The 19,937-nt window shown below is 35.6% G+C and overlaps 1 protein-coding gene across 1 annotated transcript in view; it reads right to left on the bottom strand.

The window, feature by feature from the left end:
- LOC115420243 (protein Wnt-4a) overlaps positions 1-17,611 on the bottom strand; it is a 76,522-nt gene extending 58,911 nt beyond the window's left edge. The window contains exon 1 of the mRNA XM_030135510.1: positions 17,071-17,611. Within this exon, the coding sequence (XP_029991370.1) occupies positions 17,071-17,147 (77 nt within the window). The 5' untranslated portion in view covers positions 17,148-17,611. The remainder of the gene's footprint in view (positions 1-17,070) is intronic.
- Positions 17,612-19,937: the final 2,326 nt, after the last annotated feature.

Below are 19,937 nucleotides of genomic sequence, written 5' to 3'. Positions count from 1 at the left end.
CACATTCATTTTGCTCAATCAGGTCAACTTTCTGAACTATGCTACATATTGGCTTTTGAACATTTTTGCTTACATTTATGGGCATTTTCACATCATATGATACAAAATTCTTTCATATTTCTTGCAATAAATGAGTTATGAAGATTTTACTTTTGCCAATTTATGATTAATGTTTTTTTTTTTAATATTACAGGTGAATGAAATGGCTTCAACGAGAAGATCTTGCAAAAATAAGCCTGACGTATTCTGCTACATGTGCGCTGAATACACCATTGTACCTAACAGGAATCCTGTTAGAAAATGATTTTTTTTCTCTTAAAACCTATTTTGGGTGAGAACTATATGAAAAATCAACTGATAAAGTCACAAAATGTCATCAATTTTGTGAGAAAATCAAATTTTTCAAAATCAAATTAGCCAAAAAAACCTGACCTGATTGAAAAAAACAGATGTCATTTTTGGATTTAGCGGTTCAAAATGGTCCGAATTCAGTTGAAAAAACCCAGACAACTTGCAAAATACAGGGTGGGGAAGCAAAATGTACAATATTTTGAGGCAGGGATTGAAAGACAGTGTATGACCAATTAGTTTATCGAAAGTCATGAGAATTTATTTACCTCAAGAAAATGTCCATAATAGAAAATGTTTTTATTCTATGTGTCCTCCTTCTTTCTCAATAACTGCCTTCACACACTTCCTGAAACTTGCGCAAGTGTTCCTCAAATATTGGGGTGACAACTTCTCCCATTCTTCTTAATAGTATCTTCCAGACTTTCTGGTAATAGTTTTGCTCATAGTCATTCTCTTCTTTCCATTATAAACAGTCTTTATGGACACTCCAACTATTTTGGAAATCTCCTTTGGTGTGACGAGTGCATTCAGCAAATCACACACTCTTTGACGTTTGCTTTCCTGATTACTCATATGGGCAAAAGTTTCTGAAAAGGTATGGATAATAGTGTTAGGTATGATTATGACATCAGTATATGTTTGGGTTCAAAACAATTGACGTAGTGCCTGCTGAGAAAAAACAACTAAATGTTCATTGTAAATTTTGCTTCCCCACCCTGCACATTTTTTTGTAACCCAGTCTTATCTTTCATTCATTCAAAGGCCTGTGACCCACTGAAAACAAACCCACCAGTTGAGAACCACTGATCTATACCATAAATACATGACCTGTCAGTGTCCACTAATGCATTCTTGTCCTTAAATTACATCCAAACACATACAGACTCTGTTGTCGTGGTTTGTCTTTAAGTTGCGCAGCTGCAGAAATGAGGCGAGCGGCTACTGTCGTCTACAATCAGTGTGTTAATGACTGAGTGTAACACACAAACAAACACATGACGGAGCTGCAGTGTGTGCAGGTGCAGCACAACCAGGTGGCGTGGGGCATAAAGGGGGGGGGGGGGGTGACGAAGGACAAACTAATGAAAAGTAGCATTGAGACGGCTGTTCGGCAGAGGGACACCGAGCGTGACTCAGCAGCCGCACAGATTTAAGAAAGTGATCACATCCTGAGCTGCAGGTGAAGTAAACAAACACACCGGTCCAAACGGCGGCGTGATGCGGCGCGAGGACGACGGCGACGACGACGGCGACGACGACCACGTTTTCATTTACAGGTAGATATAACAGAGCAGCAACTGAAGAGTCATTTCAACACTTAAGATTAATGACTGTCTTGATGAAAAGTTACAGCAGAAATAGTTCCATCTGTTTCTCACAGCTGACGTTCACATTCCGGCAGAAATCTAAAATTCAAACATGTTCAAATGACAAAAAGAGGAATAAATACACATTAAAAAAAATTTAATACACACTATAACCCATAAAGACCCAAACATGTACTGATCTAAACTGTTTAACACCTGTTGATCCACTCATCCTAACAATACATGTAGGTAATTGGTGTAAAATACAGTTCTTCATCTTTTCATGGTCATCAGATATGACCCATTTGGACGTTCAGAGGCTCCATAGTTACCATGGAAACACTGTCATCTTCTACAGCATTGATTCCCCAGTAAAACCCATGGAAGTGGATCAATGACAGTGGATGGACACACTGGGTTTATGTTCAGTCATTGATAGATTTGACTGAAAAAGTCACTTTTTTTCTACAGTTTTCTCAGTTTTTGATATAATATCCCACAACTTTAATCTGAGCTTTTATGAATAGCTACATGATCAATTAATTAAATATAGGAAAATACATTGTTTTCACTGCAAAAGTACAAAATAAGGAGGATAATATTACAATCAGTGGTGATAAATCACTTAAGAAAGGTTAAATATAGAGAGAAATTAATTTGGGAACTGTCACTGAAATAGCTCTGGGTCTTTAGGGGTTAAACACATTAAATACACATTAAATACTGAAGCTATTTTTTTTTTTTTTGCAATTTTGCATGAAATCAAATGATAAAATCCACAACAGGGGAATGAAAGACACTAAAATATGCTGCTAGAACTATTTTATAGACTTTTAAACCGATTTTAGACTTTTAAAATACATTCTTTAATAGTATGCACATAGCACTTTTATATACAGAGTTTGAATATTTGACAACTGTATTTAATTTTACCCCAAAGGGGAGGCAAGGGCTATTGTTTTTGGTTCGGTTTGTTTGTTAACACTGTAACAACAAGTACTGGTTGAATTCATACTAAATTGGGTTTATAGATTGCCAGTGACCCAGAGTAGATGTCATTACATTTTGAAAAAAGTAGGTCAAAGTTCAAAATTTGTATGAGTTTTTAAAATCTTTTTTTTCTTCCCTCCCATTTACTTATGATGGGCGACATTTCACATGTTTATACAAACATCAATTTTGTTTCAATCTGCTTCAAACTTTGCAGATATACAGTCGAAGAAATTCTTAGACCATTAAGTCATCAGAAACAATGATTATTCAATCCAGTCCTAACTGCTGTGTGTGTCATGTGACTAAAACAGACAGAAAAGAAAACATGGAATGAATAAAAGCACTGTTTTTGTGTCAGTACAATGACACAGATACTGATGGAAGAACTGAAGGGATTTTGGTTTTTATCAAGAAAAAATGTTAAATGGATAGATATCAGCTGTGAAATTAAACTACTATGAGCTGTTTTTGTTGGTATCATTATATTTGTCCAAACAAATGGACCTTTAGTTGGACCAGGCATTAAAATGAACAAGAAACTGAAGAAAACAAGGGGTGGTCTAAGAATTTTTTCCACGACTGTATAGAGACAATTAATATGATGACATCAGCTGGATCGATGCCAAAATAAACTACAATACATGTGAGGACCTATCTATCTATCTATCTATCTATCTATCTATCTATCTATCTATCTATCTATCTATCTATCTATCTATCTATCTATCTATCTATCTATCTGTCCGTCTGTCTGTCTGTCTTTTTTTTTTTTTTCCATTTTCTTGTCTATTTTGTTCATTTTTAAATTAATTTGGTCTAATTTTGTTAATTTTTTCACTAATTTTGCTGCTTATTTGTTGTCTCTACCTATTTTGATGATTATGTTTTCTATCTATCTATCTATAGCAACAAAATGTTAATTTTACCAGTTTGTTCATTGTGCTACTGATTTGGGTTCATTTTTCTCCATTTTCTTTCCTATTTTCTTCAGTTTTTGTCTCATTTTGTTCCTTTTTCACTAACTTTGCTGCTTATTTTTTTGTCTTTACTAATTTTGATGCTTACGTTTGTCCATTGTTGGCAACTTTATTCTTTATTTTGTGAACTTTTTTTAAATCAATAAGGCATTTTTCCCATCTATCTATCTATCTATCTATCTATCTATCTATCTATCTATCTATCTATCTATCTATCTATCTATCTATCTATCTATCTATCTATCTATCTCGCTAGCTATCTCGCTAGCTATCTCGCTAGCTATCTAGCTATCTTTCTTTTTTTTTTCCATTTTCTTGCCCATTTTGTTAATTTTTTAAATTAATTTTGTCTTATTTTGTTCATCTTTCACTCATTTTGCTGCTTATTTGTTGTCTTTACACATTTTGATGATTACGTTTGTTTATTTCAGTCACATTGTTTTCTTATTTTGTTAACTTTTATTAATTATTCTAGCATTTTCCCCCCATTATCTATCTATCTATAGCAACAAAATGTTAATTTTACCAGTTTGTTCATTGTGCTACTGATTTGGGTTCATTTTTCTCATGTTTTTCTTGCCTATTTGTTCAGTTTTTGTCTCATTTTGTTCATTTTTCATTAACTTTGCTGCTTCTTTTTTTTTTTTTTTATCTTGTTTGTCCTTTTTTGGCAACTTTATTCTCTCTTTTGTAAACTGTTTTTAATCTATCTATCTATCTATCTATCTATCTATCTATCTATCTATCTATCTATCTATCTATCTATCTATCTATCTATCTATCTATCTAGTTTCTTCATTTTCTTGTTCATTTAAATGCGTGGTCCAACTAAAGGTCCATTTGTTTGGACAAATATGATGATAACAAAAATGTCTCATAGTAGTTTAATTTCAGAGCTGATATCTACCCATTTAACATGTTTTCTTGATAAAAACCAAATTCACTTCAGTTCTTCCATCAGTATCTATGTCATTGTACTGACACAAAAAACAGTGCTTTATTCATTCCATGTTTTCTTTTCTGTCTGTTTTAGTCACATGACACACACAGGAGTTAGGACTGGATTGAATAATTTTATTTTCGATAACTTTTGATGGTCTAATATTTTTTTTCTGTGACTGTATTTGTTTCTGTCTACACTGTTGTCCATAAAGTTGGAATAATTGTGTTTTCAGACACATCCTTCTCTTTATTCCTATATATACACATCAGTAATGACCTTTGACCTGGTCTAATGGTTACATACTGAGTCCAGTTACTCTTCATCTATCAAGAATAAATCCCATTGTCACAATCATTTCAATGAGAACAAGTAAGAATATTTTAATCCAACTTTATGTGCATTAGTGTATTACAACGTGAGTTTGTGCAGGTATAAATATACAAACTGTTCACATTTCTGAACCTGGTCTTTGTTAAAAATTGTGCAAAACTGGACGTTGCATAACATTACATTTCTATTATTTCTCCTTTTTTTCTACGTTGAACTGACTTTTGGCTGTGGAGTGGAAAACAAACATCCTATCGATGCTGTTAATTAAAGGTCTAATCCACAGTGGTGTAACGTTGTGACTGTTTTTGCTGTATTTAGTTTCCTGTATATAATTCTTTTCTATTATTGGTGTCATGAGGAATGAGCAAAACAAAGCCTTTCATTATAGACTGAGATTAAAAAGGAGCTAAATAGTAAACAGACATTTATTCTTATTTATTCTTTTATTCTATTGTTTTATTGTTTTTTCATTGTGGGATTCTGTCTTTTAATGACTTTTATTCTTTTATTTTCATTGTGATGCTTGGTCTATTATATTCTTTTAGTGGTTTTACTGCTTTGATTTTTTTATTACAACATTGCTTTTTTATTGGATTCACTGTCTGAAAGGTTATTTTCACTTTGTTTTCTCTCAGTCAAGCATCATACATCTTTTTATCCTCTTGTTTTTAACTCCATCATCCCAGTTTTATATTTCTTTGATTTTATGGTTTTGCTCTTTTTGCTGCTGCATTGTCCTCTGAGTTCCCTGTCATTGGTTATGGTATTGGTTATGGTCTACCGTATGAATAAAGTTTTCAGTGCTGGAGTCGATAATTATTATTGCTGCCATTGTTGTTGTTGTTGCAGCAAATGGAAAGTTAGTCATGGTTTCTTGTCTGTTGCATAAGTCTTTTATCTGTTTTTATGCCGCTGGGCATGTGCAGTCTGTTACACTGACACTTATTTCATACAGAAACAGATGAACTTTATTGAACCCCAGGGGGAAAAGAAAGAAAGAAAGAAAGAAAGAAAGAAAGAAAGAAAGAAAGAAAGAATCACTATCATTTATCTTGGGTGTTTTGATAAATGTTCATTGTCTAATTCTATTTTTATCGGCAACAGTGTCTTGTCTTGTCATTTCTTTCCTTATTTTGACCCTAGTGACTAATTTATTCCTCTAATGCACCATGTACTCATTCAGAGCCACAAGAAAGTCATCTTGAAAAATAAATAAATAATAAATAAAACTGAAAAAAAGAAAGAAAACAAAAAAAGAAGATTTAAAAAAAAAAAGTCACCTTGAACCCTTTACAGCTGAAGGTGTTAAACATGCAGTCCGAGGGCCAAATCCGGCCCCCAAAAAGGGTCCAGTCTGGCCCGTACACTACAAAAATCAAAATCTTACGAAATGTATTTTCTCAATTTCTAGTCCAAATATCTCATCACACTTAAAATCAGACATAATCACCTAAACAGGAACTTTTCAGCGAGATATAAGAATTTATTTTTAGACGATGGATCTGGAAAATCTTATTTCAAGAAATCTTACCAAGATAAATTTCACTTGTTCCATTGGCAGATTTTTTTTGCTTGAATTAAGCAAAAACAATCTTGAATTCTGCAAAAAAAAAAAAAAAATCTTGAATTAAGCAAAAAAATTCTGTAAATTTAATTAATTAATTTTTTTAAAGAATAATTAGTAATTAATTAATTAATTAGAATTAATTTAAAAATTAATTCTCTAAAGTTCATCTTTAGGTGATTCTGTCTTATTTTAAGTGTGATGAGATATTTGGACTAGAAATGAGAAAAATACACTTGGTAAGATTTTAATTTTTGCAGTGAACCTCCATTCAGAATCACAGAGCACTGAGGTCCACGGGTCACACTATGAGAAAATGGGGTGTTACACTGGAAAAAATCTAAATCCTAACAAGTGCATTTTGTCATTTCTAGTCCAAATATCTCATCACACTTAAATAAGACATAATCACCTAAAAAGGAGCTTAGGGGCAGAATTTTTGCTTATTTCAAGATTTTTTTCCTTAATTCAAGATTTTTTTTTTCCTTAATTCAGTTTTTTTTTTTTTCTCCTAATTCACGATTTTTTTGCTTAATTCAAGCAAAAAAAAAAAATCTGCCAATGGAACAAGTGAAAATTATCTTGGTAAGATGTAGATTTTTGCACTGTGTTGATTCATCAGTAAACCCATGGAGTTGGATCAATGACGGTGGATGGACACACTGGGTTTATTTTCAGTTACTGATAAATTTTGCTAAAAAAAACAAAATTTAAAATCTTACTTTTCTTAAGTTTTTCTTTTTAGATTTTAGATTTTTGCCGTCAGAATCACCACAGTGCTGGGGTCCAGGGGTCACACTATGACAAAATGGGTGTTACAATGGAAAAAATCTAAGTCCTACCAAGACTATTTTTCTCAGTTTTCTAGTCCAAATATCTCATCACACTTAAAATAAGACATAATCACCTAAAGAGGAACTTTAGGGGCAGAATTTTTGCTTAATTCAAGCCAAAAAAAAAAAAGAAAAACAAATCTGCCAATGGAACAAATGAAAATTATCTTGTAAGATTTCTTGAAATCAGATTTTCCAGATCTATCGTCTAAAAATCAGTTCTTATATCTCACTGAAAAGTTCTCTTTAGGTGATTATGTCTTTTTTTAAGTTTGAGAGATATTTGGACTAGAAATGAGAAAAATACACTTGGTAAGATTTAGATTTTTCCCAGTGAGGCGTTCGTGCACAGATCCACATACAGTGGGCTTACACTGCAAAAAATCTACATCTTACTAAGTGTATTTTTCTCATTTCTATTCTAAATATCTCATCACACTTAAAATAAGACAGAATCACCTAAAGGGGAACGTTTCAGTGAGATATAAGAACTGATTATAGACAATAGATCTGGAAAACCTGATTTAAAGAAATTGTACCCAGATTGTTTTCACTTGTTCCATTGGCAGATTTTTTTTTTGCTCAATTCAAGATTTTTTTGCTTAATTCAAACAAACAAAAAAAAATCTGCCAATTGGAACAAATGAAAATGATCTTGGTAAGATTCTTGAACTCAGATTTTCCAGATCTATTGTCCAAAAATAAGTTCTTATATCTCATTGAAAAGTTCCTCTTTAGGTGATGTCTGTCCTGATTTTAAGTAGGATAAGCTGACTAGAAATGACACAGAAACACTAGAAACACACTTGGTAAGGTTTAGATTTTGTCCCAGCGAGGCGTTCTTGCTCAGATCCACATACAGTGGGCTCAGCTCCACTGTGTAATCTGTCGGAGCAGACTGGCAGCTCCGCAGCCCTGCCCGTACATGTCCTGCTGTCACCACGCCTTCAGCCCCGAACAGCACAATCACCCTGCATTCAGCCACGGGGTTCACCGTAGGCACAGCCGTTTGGCAACACCTTCACTTCACTTATTGGGATGAATCTGTCAGCGGTGTATCAGTTAGAACCCTGGCAGAGCTGATCTCCTGATAGTAAACAGTCAAAGATGAAATATGAAATGAAGGCTGGGTGTCGGAGTTAACCCTTTAAGCCCCTCAGACATGAGTCCAGTGTGAAGAGGTGAAGGCGCTGCAGTGAATCTGTGTCATAAAAGCTGCTGTGAGTACGTGCTTGGGCTGTTTTTCTCAGTGGTTTTGCGTTATTGTGTGTTTTAGGGTCAAAACAGGGGTGGAATAAAAGAAAAAATGCAAAGAGAGGAACTGAAGTTTGACAGGTTTTGAATAAAAAGGCACTCAGAATTAAAACTGATGTTCCATTAATACTCTGTCTTAAATGTTAATGTGTGTTTTTGTTTCATCTAGTTTGTCTGTGTTGTCCTTTACCATCTGGTATTGTTCTTACACTCTCAAAAACAGAGGTACGAGATCAGAACATTTCTGTACCTATAAGTACATTTTTTCAGAATGTTCTCTCAAAAGTACAGTATTGGTCTGTAGGAGGCCAGAATGTTACCTTTAGACGATGAAAAAGCCTCCAAAGTTCTGGAAAGTACAAATCTGTACTCTAAGGAACCCTGCAGCAGTAAAAACTGTGTGTAGACCATGAGAATAGGCTATAGGCTAGAACTGAACAGTAGGACCAATTAGAGTTCAAACATTAGGCTGAGCACATTGGGTTACAAAAAAATGTTTTTTTTAAGTTGTCTAGGTTTTTTCAGCTGAATTCGGACCATTTTGCACCGCTAAATCCAAAAATGACATCTGTTTTTTTCAATCAGGTCAGGTTTTTTTGCTAATTTGATTTTGAAAAATTTGATCTTCTCACAAAATTGATTACATTTTTGTGACTTTATCAGTTGATTTTGTATATAGTTCTCACCCAAAATAGGTTTTAAGAGAAAAAAAATCATTTTCTAACAGGATTCCTGTAGGTACAATGGTGTATTCACCGCAGATGGAGCAGAATACGTCAGGCTTATTTTTGCAAGATCTTCTAGTCGAAGCCATTTCATTCACCTGTAATATTAAAAAAAAACTTGAATCATAAATTGGCATAAGTAAAATCTTCAGAACTTTTTTGCAAGAAATATGAAAGAATTTTGTATCATATGATGTGAAAATGCCCATAAATGTAAGCAAAAATGTTCAAAAGCCAATATGTAGCATAGTTCAGAAAGTTGACCTGATTGAGCAAAATGAATGTGATTTTTGGATTCAGCACACCAAATGATCCTAAATCAGCTCAAAAAACTTAATAAATTTGTTGTTGACCAGTGTTATATATCATACTGTAATTACTCTATATCATATTTAATAATAATTTGTGTTTTAATTTAATAGCCCAATTAGCTCAGTGATAATAGCCTAATAGTTTATTTCTCTTATTAGAATCTCTGATTATTGCCATAGTCTCTGTTTTATCCAGTTTTCCTTCACACCTCCATCTTTTGATGTCGTAGTTTGCCTATGCCGTTTTTTTTTTTTTTTTTCTCAATTAGTCCACCGGTTCAAACTTTAAACATCACGGCATTATCAACTATACGAGAGTTTTTTCTCTATGTAAAGTACTTAAGGTACAAAAATGGACCATTTCCAAAGGGTACAGAAATGTCTCTGAAAAAGTACACCCCCAGAGACAAGCATTTGGACCCTTTAAGTACAAGCTGGTACCTCTGTTTATGAGAGTGTACCATCGCTGGGATGTGCCGCCCTTTACCATTATGCTATTGCAGTTTTTTGTTTTTTTCTTACGATTGCTGGTCTGTAATTATTGCGGTTCTCAGGTCTCTACACTGGCTCCCTGTCTCTCAGAGAATAGACTTTCAAATTCTCTTACTAGCGAATAAAGCGCTGAATAGTTTAGGCCCAAAACACATCAGAGACCTTCTAGTCCAGTATGAACCATCCAGACCACTCAGGTCATCTGGTGCAGGTCTGCTCTGTTTCCCAATGTCAGAACTAAACATGGAGAATCAGCGTTCAGTTTCTATGCTCCGTAGATCTGGAACAAACTACCAGAAAAAATCAGGTCTGCTGAGAGTCTGAGTTCTTTTCAGTCCAGGTTAAAGACTCACCTGTTCACTGCCGCGCTTTGACTAAAAGGATTTTGACTTTTTACATTTTATATTCTCTTTGAAACTCTGCACTGCAACTCTTACTTTAATATGTGTGTTTTTATTTTTTTTGGATTTTATGTGTTGTTTTCTTACTTGCTGTTTTTAATCACCTTTACATGTTTCTTTTATAATGTTTTAAATGTGTTTCTTTTTATTTCAATGTCCTGTGTGAAGCACCTTGAATGCCTTGTTGCTGAAATGTCCGATACAAATAAACTTGCCTTGCCTTCTTTACCACTTGTGCTATTGCAGTTTTTTGTTTTTACCATTGTTGGTCTGTAATTATTATCATGTAAATTGACAGTTAACTGTTACCATGGTAACACCACCAGGAATGTACTTTGTTTCTTTTTTTTTGTTTTTTTTTTACAAACATTTTGTTTATGTAATGTAAATACTGTCAAATGAGTTTATTCTAATTTGGTTTTAGGCCTATTTTGTTCTATTTTGTTCATTGTTTTGGTTTGAAGTCAAAAGACAGGAGTGAGGATTTAAAACCTTATTATGTTCAGTTATTTGATGATGAGAATGGGGGTGGGATTAAATAAGTTTTTCTTCTTCCCACTCCTTTTCGAGTATAAATGAATGACTTTTTTATTTTTTTTATTTTTTTGGGGGGGGGGGGTTGAATTTGCTTGTATACTATAAATGCTTGAAATAAACAAATGAATGAGAATGTCGATTAATAAGAGATGTAAGATGTTTAACACACTGAACAACATGGATTTGAATTTTGGCTCTGCAGTTTTTGTTTTGGGCTCTTTTTTTTTTTTCTAAATCAGCTGCTTTTTGACCTCCGTGAAGCAGTTACATGATCAAAACTCAGTAAAAACACAGTAAAATAAATAATAAATATAGGAAAATCACCTTAACACTGGCAAATAGTAAAAACAAAAAAACATAAAGAAAAGCTCAAACTGTCTATTCTTACAGTGAGTCGGTCTCATTCATTGCTCCAGGTTTCAACCCCCCATTCCACAGCTGGGGGGGGGGGGGTGCAATGAGCATGCTCAGATGTCTATAGAAAGAACAAAGTCTATTCTATCAGCATGTTCTGAAATCGCTCCTATTGAGCAAACGGTTGAATTGTTCATGAATATTTCCAATAATCCCACATTCAGAACGCTCAGCACAGACACGTCAGGGGTTAAAGGGTTAAAACCAGTGAACGCACACAGAGAAAAGCAGGGCTTTTGTCATGACTAGACGGTTCCATGTGAGAGAAGCTTCACCCTGTTGTGTGCGTCTGGCTCGTTTCTGTCAGAGACGACAGTAAATGATCAGCGCCGCTTGTAAAATTCGCTGAAGGTATGAGAAATGAATGGCAGCAGAAAATGGAGCGGAGCCTGCAGAGGAATGTAAAAAACCCACCTAACCACCTCCCACAGGCTGAGCAGGAAAACACAAACGACCAGCGAGGAAGAGGTGCACCACTGCAGGGACCGAGGCAGTTCAGCTCCAAAAACAGCACGACGACACGAGGTAAAGGGAGTCGAAGCTGCGTTCGATCACCTGAGATCAGCCACTCAAACCTGCTCATTCATTCATTCACAGCCATGTCATGACACACACTTTTAACAAACTTATTCCACTTTTATACATCTTAAAACTGCACATTATTGAACTTTTAACACGATCAGAGTCTGTCCTTGTGTTGACCTCTATCTGGATGCCAAACTTCAGTGTTTTTATGGCACAAACACCAACAAATACCAGAAAATATCTTGGCATTACCTCCACCAGGAGGTATTGTGATCACTTTGCTTTGTGTGTTTGTGTGTTTGTTTGTTTGTTTGTTTGTTAGCAACTTCAGGGGAAAACTCTTCCAACCATCTTTCCCAAATTGTACCCACAAATAGGCCTAGGCCCAGGGACCAACCCATTAAATTTTGGGCCAAGGATTTGTTACTGGTATTATTTGTTACTAGGGATGTAACCATATGAAAATTTCATATCATGGTTATTGTGACCAAAATTATCACGGTTATCATTATTATGGCGGTATTATTGAAATTGTGCTCAAAATGTTCAAAAAGTGCTAATACACACACTGAAATAATTTAACCAAGTTGTATTTAAATAAATAAATAAATAAATAGTCCCAATGTCCCTTCTGTGGCAGAAACATTCAAATATTAACCCTTAGTGGTCTGAGCCTATTTTGTCCGTTTTTCAGTCCTTTTGATTTGGCCTTTATATACTATAGAAACAAATGTTTACTATACCCATGTTTGGATCTGTTTTTTCAGCACAACTTCATCTATATCATCTGTCTATTATTTTTTTCACTTTAATCTACTATAAAAACACAAAAGGACAGAAAACACACAAAAAAATATAACATCTGATTTGAAAAACGTATATAATTTATTGCATAAATAACACACAGATGCTTAACGAACCTTTTCAAAGACTTTAAAAGTGAATATTGGTTCCAAATATTAGGTATAGAAAATTAAAATTGTAATAAATTAAAACAATACCCAAATATTTGACATAAAAGCAGATCTTTACACAGGCGTTTTCTCCCCTAAAAGTGCAGTAATCAAACACAGTTATCATGAGAATTAGAATTTAAACGATAATACTAACCATCTGTGATTTCACCGTGGTTTATTGTTATACCAGTAATCGTTACATCCCTACTGGTATTATTTGCGCGAACATGGTATACAATATTCTGTTCATGCTTTCTTTTCTTATATTCATCATTCAATAGGTCTTATGTATTTTATTGTATTTTGTAGTTTTATTTGTTTGTCTGTTTAGTTTTTTTTCTCTCTCTTCTGCCCAGTTTTACTCAGTTCTGGTTGTAGTTATTGTTTCCATTCTAATTATCACCATGGTTGTTACTGTTTGTATGGTTATTTTGTTGAGGGTCTTCACCACCTTGTTCTTTCTGCCCCCCCCCCCCCCCCCCCCCCCCCCCCCCCATGTCAGGTCCAGCATCTAAATGTAGTTCAACACACTCATAATAAACACAGTAGAATAGGAAGTGGAGCTTCATATACTTTATGAAGTTACTCTTGGCAAAGAAAAATGTGTTCAGCACCAAAAGAGCCAGACTACCATTCTGCTGTGAGGATGAGGACAAGACAAGTTAAATAAAAAAGAAAAAATAATATATATATTTGGTCCCAGTAGGGCCAAAGTTCAAGGTCACAGCAAGGTCACACACTCTACAATTTTCCATCTGTCATCACTGAGACATTTTCCAAAATTCATCAAAAATTCTAAACGACTCCGATTCTCCTCCAGTTGGATCCACCTGTAACTTAGAACAATCTCTTGTATCTGGAACTAAACTGTCCACATCCACTGTGGAATGTGGACTCTGTGGACATTTACATTGAACACTGAAAATCCCATTTACCACACATTTAAAATTAGAACTCAACTAATATTGATGTGAATTGAATCTAATTGGACAGACACATGACTGGGACCAGCTTCCACTGTTTCTGCTGTATGGAACAACCTGGAAACTGTTGAATTTAAACAGAAAGAGTCGATCCGCACATGCACACCGTTCAGGGTGCTTGGCGGAGGTTTGCGTTCTGAACACTTGTTTCAATATCACATTAATAAATCTCATCAGTGTCAGTGCATGCAGAACGTATCCAGCTTTTATACGTTTGTATTTGTGATATCAGGAGTTAAAGTTGCAGCAAAGTGGGTTCTATTTAGTGACATGCAACTGCAAGTGAGCTGAAATATATTTTATTTTTTGCTAAAACTGTCAATAAAAGTATTGTTTAAGAACAAGTTTTGGAGATAAAGTTTCAGTGCAAAACATATTTTCATGATACCAAGTCTTAGCAGTTGATAGAAAAAAGGTTTATATTCTCCAGAGACCCAGGAAAGTGAAAATTTTAGCTTTTTTTTTTTTTTTTTTTTACATTAAACAATTGTTTTGATTGGAAACTGCATAGTGCAACGTTTTTTTCACATACATTTTTAAATTACTTTTGTTTTTTTATTTATTTATTTATTAATGGAATGTCCTTTGCAATGGACAAGATTTTTTTAAGTAAAACTGTCAAACTTTTGTCCCCTACAGAGGACAAAAATGAATCGCTGGGTCTCAAAAGGATATAGTTTAAGCACCTAAAACTACAAAATTAAGAGTGTTTAAGTCAGTTTTCAGAAATGTAAATCTTTAGTTTCCTTTTAAAAGACAAGATGTGTATTTATTGCTATTATTTGTCTTTCTATTTACACTAAAAGGAGCATTTACCGTCTCAATTCTCCACTCTCTACTGATACCAAACCCTACTTCATGCATGTGGAACCGACTTTTTGACCTTTTTTCCTTCAGTTTGTGCGTAAAACTTACTGACACATTCCCACCTGCCATTAAATAAAACCAATTCTCAAATAAAAGGTGAGTTTTTACTCGCAAAGATACAATGTCAGAAGGAATCTAAAACCTTTCTGCATAAAAGAACCATGTGCGTTTTCACTTGTGGGTCTGTGTGGGTGGGGGTGAAGCTGCGTTGGTGAGTTATTAAGTCTGGGGGAGAGTGTGTATATGTGATGGTTAACCATTAACCTGGGGGGGTCAGAGGAGGAAGATGAGCAGGAGGAAGAAAGAAGGAGAAGGAGAAGGAGAAGGAGAAGAGGCGCAGGTGAACTGTAAAAGTGGAGATGTGGAAGGTGAAAGTTTAGAAAAGTGACACTGTTTGGAATGTCCTGATCTTCATAACTACTGGACTTCTATATTCACTACATTTTCAAAAATTTATGACATTAACTTTCCACCTTCAGCCCTGACAGCACTTTTTGGAGTGATTCCCCCAAACATTTATATTTTTAAATATTATTTAAATGTTATTGCATTTGCTTCTCTACTTGCACAACATCTTCTATTTTTGAGGTGGAAACAGGAATCCCCTCCCACACATGATGGATTACAGACATTATGAGGTTTTTACATGTGGAGAAGATGAGATGTACGTTAACAGGATCAACTGCAACATTCTATAAAGCATGCACTGTAAAAATAATCCTGTTGTTTTTACGGAAAAAAAAACTGGCAGCTGTGGTTAGCAGAACAATACTGTAAAAAACACGTCCAACTGTAAACATATTTATGGAGTAACATGTAGATTTAACAGTTTAAACATGTAGATTTAACAGTTTAAACATGTAGATTTAACAGTTTAAACATGTAGATTTAACAGTTTAAACCTGTAGATTTAACAGTTTAAACATGTAGATTTAACAGTTTAAACATGTAGATTTAACAGTTTAAACATGTAGATTTAACAGTTTAAACCTGTAGATTTAACAGTTTAAACCTGTAGATTTAACAGTTTAAATGTGTAGATTTAACAGTTTAAACATGTAGATTTAACAGTTTAAACCTGTAGATTTAACATTTTAAACATGTAGATTTAACAGTTTAAACATGTAGATTTAACATTTTAAACATGTAGATTTAACAGTTTAAACATGTAGATTTAACAGTTTAAACATGTAGATTTAACATTTTAAACATGTAGATTTAACAGTTTAAACATGTAGATTGAACAGTTTAAACATGTAGATTTAACAGTTTAAACATGTAGATTGAACAGTTTAAACCTGTAGATTTAACAGTGGATTTAAATGGTAAATGTTCTGCACTTCTTTAGCTCATTTTCTCCTCCTTCATGGTGTCCACAGCTCTTTCCAAATCCACCAGGTCCAACTGGGACCAGTTTAGGGTTCAGTGTCTTCCATGGACACTTGGACATATGGACAGTTAGAGCCAGGATTGGAACCAACAACCCTTTGGTTATTGGACGAGCCGCTCTACCAACTCTACCAACCCATTCATTTACAAATTTAAAATGGTACATTGTTAAATGTTTACTTTTTTATAACTTTTACACATGTATAAAAAATCAAATATGCCATTATTTCAGCATTATGGTCTTTGCAGTTTAAACGGCACCACATTGTTTTTCAATTTACAGTTTTATTTTCTAAAAACAATAGAAATCCTTCATTTCTACATACAAATCTGCTTTTGTTCACATACTCTTCCTGTAAAAACTACAGCTATATTTGATTCAATCGTTAACACAAAAATCTTTTCAAATAAAAACTTTGCATTGTATTGTCACTTACAGTTTTTTTATGTTGTAATTTTACAACTTTTTGGTGTTAACTCTACAGTCATTTTTTACAGTGTGGCAGCCTTTTCTAAAATTCACACCAACTTATAGAATGAGCAATATACCAGGACTGTAACACCAAATCATCACTCATCACCTGGAGAACTGTAGGTATAGTACAGATTTTATTTCTGTCTTTTTTTTTTTTATATATGTATATTTTTTTATCTCTTCAATTTTATTTTATGTATTTATTTTAGCTTTTGCTACGTTTTCACATGTAGACTTTGTATGAATGCTCTATGCCTCCTGTTCATTTTGGTAGATATATTTATATGTTTATATTAAAGTTGGGGGGGGGGGGGCTTGTGTTCAAAAAGACACTAGAAATGCACAGACTGTATGATGCATCCGTGTGATGCTATTGAAAATCCACAAATAAAATTACATATTAAAAAAAAAAAAAAAGTTTAGAAAAGTGGAGTCCAACTTACAGCCAGTTACTCGCGTTGGCCGAGAGGAGCGCAAAGCAGAGCATCAGGACGCACCGCAAAACATATTCCTTGGACATCTCGAGAGGGAGTCAGGAGAGGGTCTGTGAGAGCTGAAGTAATCCGGAGGAGGACAAGGGTGGTGGTGGGTGGGGGGGTGTGGGGTTAGGGTTGGGATTGGGGTGGGATGGGGGGGTCTGGGGAAGTCAGAAAGAAGCAGCGGCGGAGGTCCCGGAGGAGGCAGTTAATCCATCATCCCGCATCCAGTGGACATCCACCGGGGCCGGGGTGGCTGGGGCGCAGCTTCACGGTCCGTCCGCCCGGGTCTCCCCTCCCTCCCCCTCTCTCTGTCTCTCTCTCTCTCTCTCTCCTCCACTCCACAGCCAAAAAGGGAAGGGGGACGGGGAGAGGGGAGGAAAAGAAGGATGCTAAAAATACGGTCCAAACTCAATCGGAGCCTTCTTCTTGTTTGTTTTCCTTGTGCGCAGAGCGCGTGGAGAGCCAGTCCAGTAAAGGCCAGATGAACGCGCCGGTTCTTCCTCCTGTTCTGGGGTTTCTGGGCCGCTTGCCTGGCCGCCGGGTCCCGGGTCCGGTCCCCTGTCCTGTCTCCTCTGTCCTGTCAGCCGGGCTCTCCACCGCCTCACATGCGGGCGTAAATACGCACGGCTCGGCTCCGCTCCTCCACTCCACCGCTCTGTCGGCGCGTCTGCCGGAGAGAGAGTGTGCGCGCAGGCTTTAGCTGAGGGGCGGCGCGAGGATCTAGAGGTATGGCAACGAGATGGGAGTTTTTAGGGGATGGAGGAGGCGGGTTTAAGGTGGTGTGTGTGCGTAACAGGACTGTGTGTGTGTTTTTAGAGGTCCCCTGGGAGGATGCAATAGCACAGCCATTCACTAATGCCCCCCCCCCCCCCCCCCCCAGCCACCCTCCGCTCCTGTCCAACACACAGAAACACACTCTTTCACACACATGCGCACACACTTCCACTACACGCACGCGCACTCCTCAAACCGCACGCACTTCTTGGCAGCTCCTCACTCTCCCTGTCACACACTCCACCAAATATTCTGCGGTCAACAGACTATTTAAAGCTTGGCTGCAAAACGTGCGCATTTGAAAAGCAGCAAATCCTACTAATATGACAAATGTCAACTACACACTATTGATTGATGCAAACATTGTAGGAGGATAATAAGGAGAGGCAGCCATGCTGGCCTCCTGCTTTTACCTCAGACTCCTCCTCCACAGATGACTCACCTGGTCCTGGATGGAGGAAAGGTGCGCGAGCCACCAGTGCAAGATGATACTTAATTATTATGGATATAACGTTTCCTGATAGTTTCGAAATCAGGGAAATAGATTGATATTATTTACAGAGCAGGGATCCACCATTATAAATGATCACTGAAAAAAAAATCACACTGTAAAAAAAAAAAAAAATCCTGTTGTTTTTACGACAAAACAAAACAAAACAAAACAAAACAAAAACAAAAACAACTGCAGCTGTGGTTAGCAGAATAATACTGTACAAAACACAAACAGCTGTGAGCATATTTACAGAGTAACATGTAGATTTAACTGTTTAAACATGTAGATTTAACATTTTAAATATAAGGTGACTTGTGATTTGTACCCGTGGGTAGATTTGTTTTGTAGCACGCTTTCGCTCACTGCCGGTCGCTGCGTGCGCATGCGCCCAACACAAATCTTTCGAAAGAAAGATAAGAGACAATGCAAGCACATACATCACATACATAAGACATACGACATTATAAATATAATATATATAAATATGTAGATTGAACAGTTTAAACATGTAGATTTAGCATTTTAAATATGTAGATTTAACAGTGGGTTTAAATGGTAAATGTTCTGCACTTCTTCAGCTCATTTTCTCCACTTTCATGGTGTCCACAGCTCTTTCCAGAACCACCAGGCCATGGACATATGGACAGTCAGAGCCAGGACTGGAACCACCAACCCTCTGGTTATTGGACGAGCCGCTCTGCCAACTCTACCAACCCATTCATTTACAAGTTTATAATGTTAAATTGTAAATGTTAGCTTTTTTATAATAACTTTTTTAAATAAATAAATAAATAAATAAAAGTAAATATGCTGTTACTTCAACATTATGGTCTTTGCAGTTTAAACGGCACCACATTTTTCAATTTACAGTTTTATTTTCTAAAAACAATAGAAATCCATCATTTCTACATCCAAATCTGCTTTTGTTCACATACTCTTCCTGTAAAAACTGCAGCTATATTTGATTTAATCGTTAACACAAAAATCTTTTCAAATAAACAACTTTGCATTGACATTATCAAGGACCACTTTCATCCGGGTCACTGCCTGTTTGAGCTGCTGCCATCAGGAAGACAGTATAGAAGCATTAAAGCCAGAACAAACAGACTGAAAAATAGCTTCTACCCCACTGCAGTTAATGCACTGAATGCTGCTAAAAGATAGTGCAATAGGATGTGACTGTCTGTGTGTTTTTATTTTGATTTTCTTTTATTATTATTTTTTTTTTAATCTATTTTACGGTAGTGTGATCGTGTCTGTGTGTTTTTACTTTCTTTATCTATTTATTATGCAAGTGTGATTGTGTATGTGTGTTTTTTTTATGTCAGGGATTGTACCTTTTAGAATCGCACTTTTTAATTTCGTTGTACAATGTACAATGACAATAAAGTTCTATTCTATTCTATTCTATTGTCACTTACAGGTTTTTTTTATGTTGCAATTTTACAACTTTTTGGTGTTAATTCTACAGTCATTTTTTACAGTGCACAGGACTTTATTTTTAACACCGATGAGGGTCCCAGAGTTTCCAAATATACCAGATATGTCAGGCTGAATTATGGGG

The sequence above is a fragment of the Sphaeramia orbicularis genome, chromosome 5, assembly GCF_902148855.1.
Source record: "Sphaeramia orbicularis chromosome 5, fSphaOr1.1, whole genome shotgun sequence".
In the NCBI taxonomy this organism is placed as follows: Eukaryota; Metazoa; Chordata; class Actinopteri; order Kurtiformes; family Apogonidae; genus Sphaeramia; species Sphaeramia orbicularis.
Note: the sequence above shows the minus strand (reverse complement) of the source record. Positions and strands in the feature narration are given on the sequence as shown.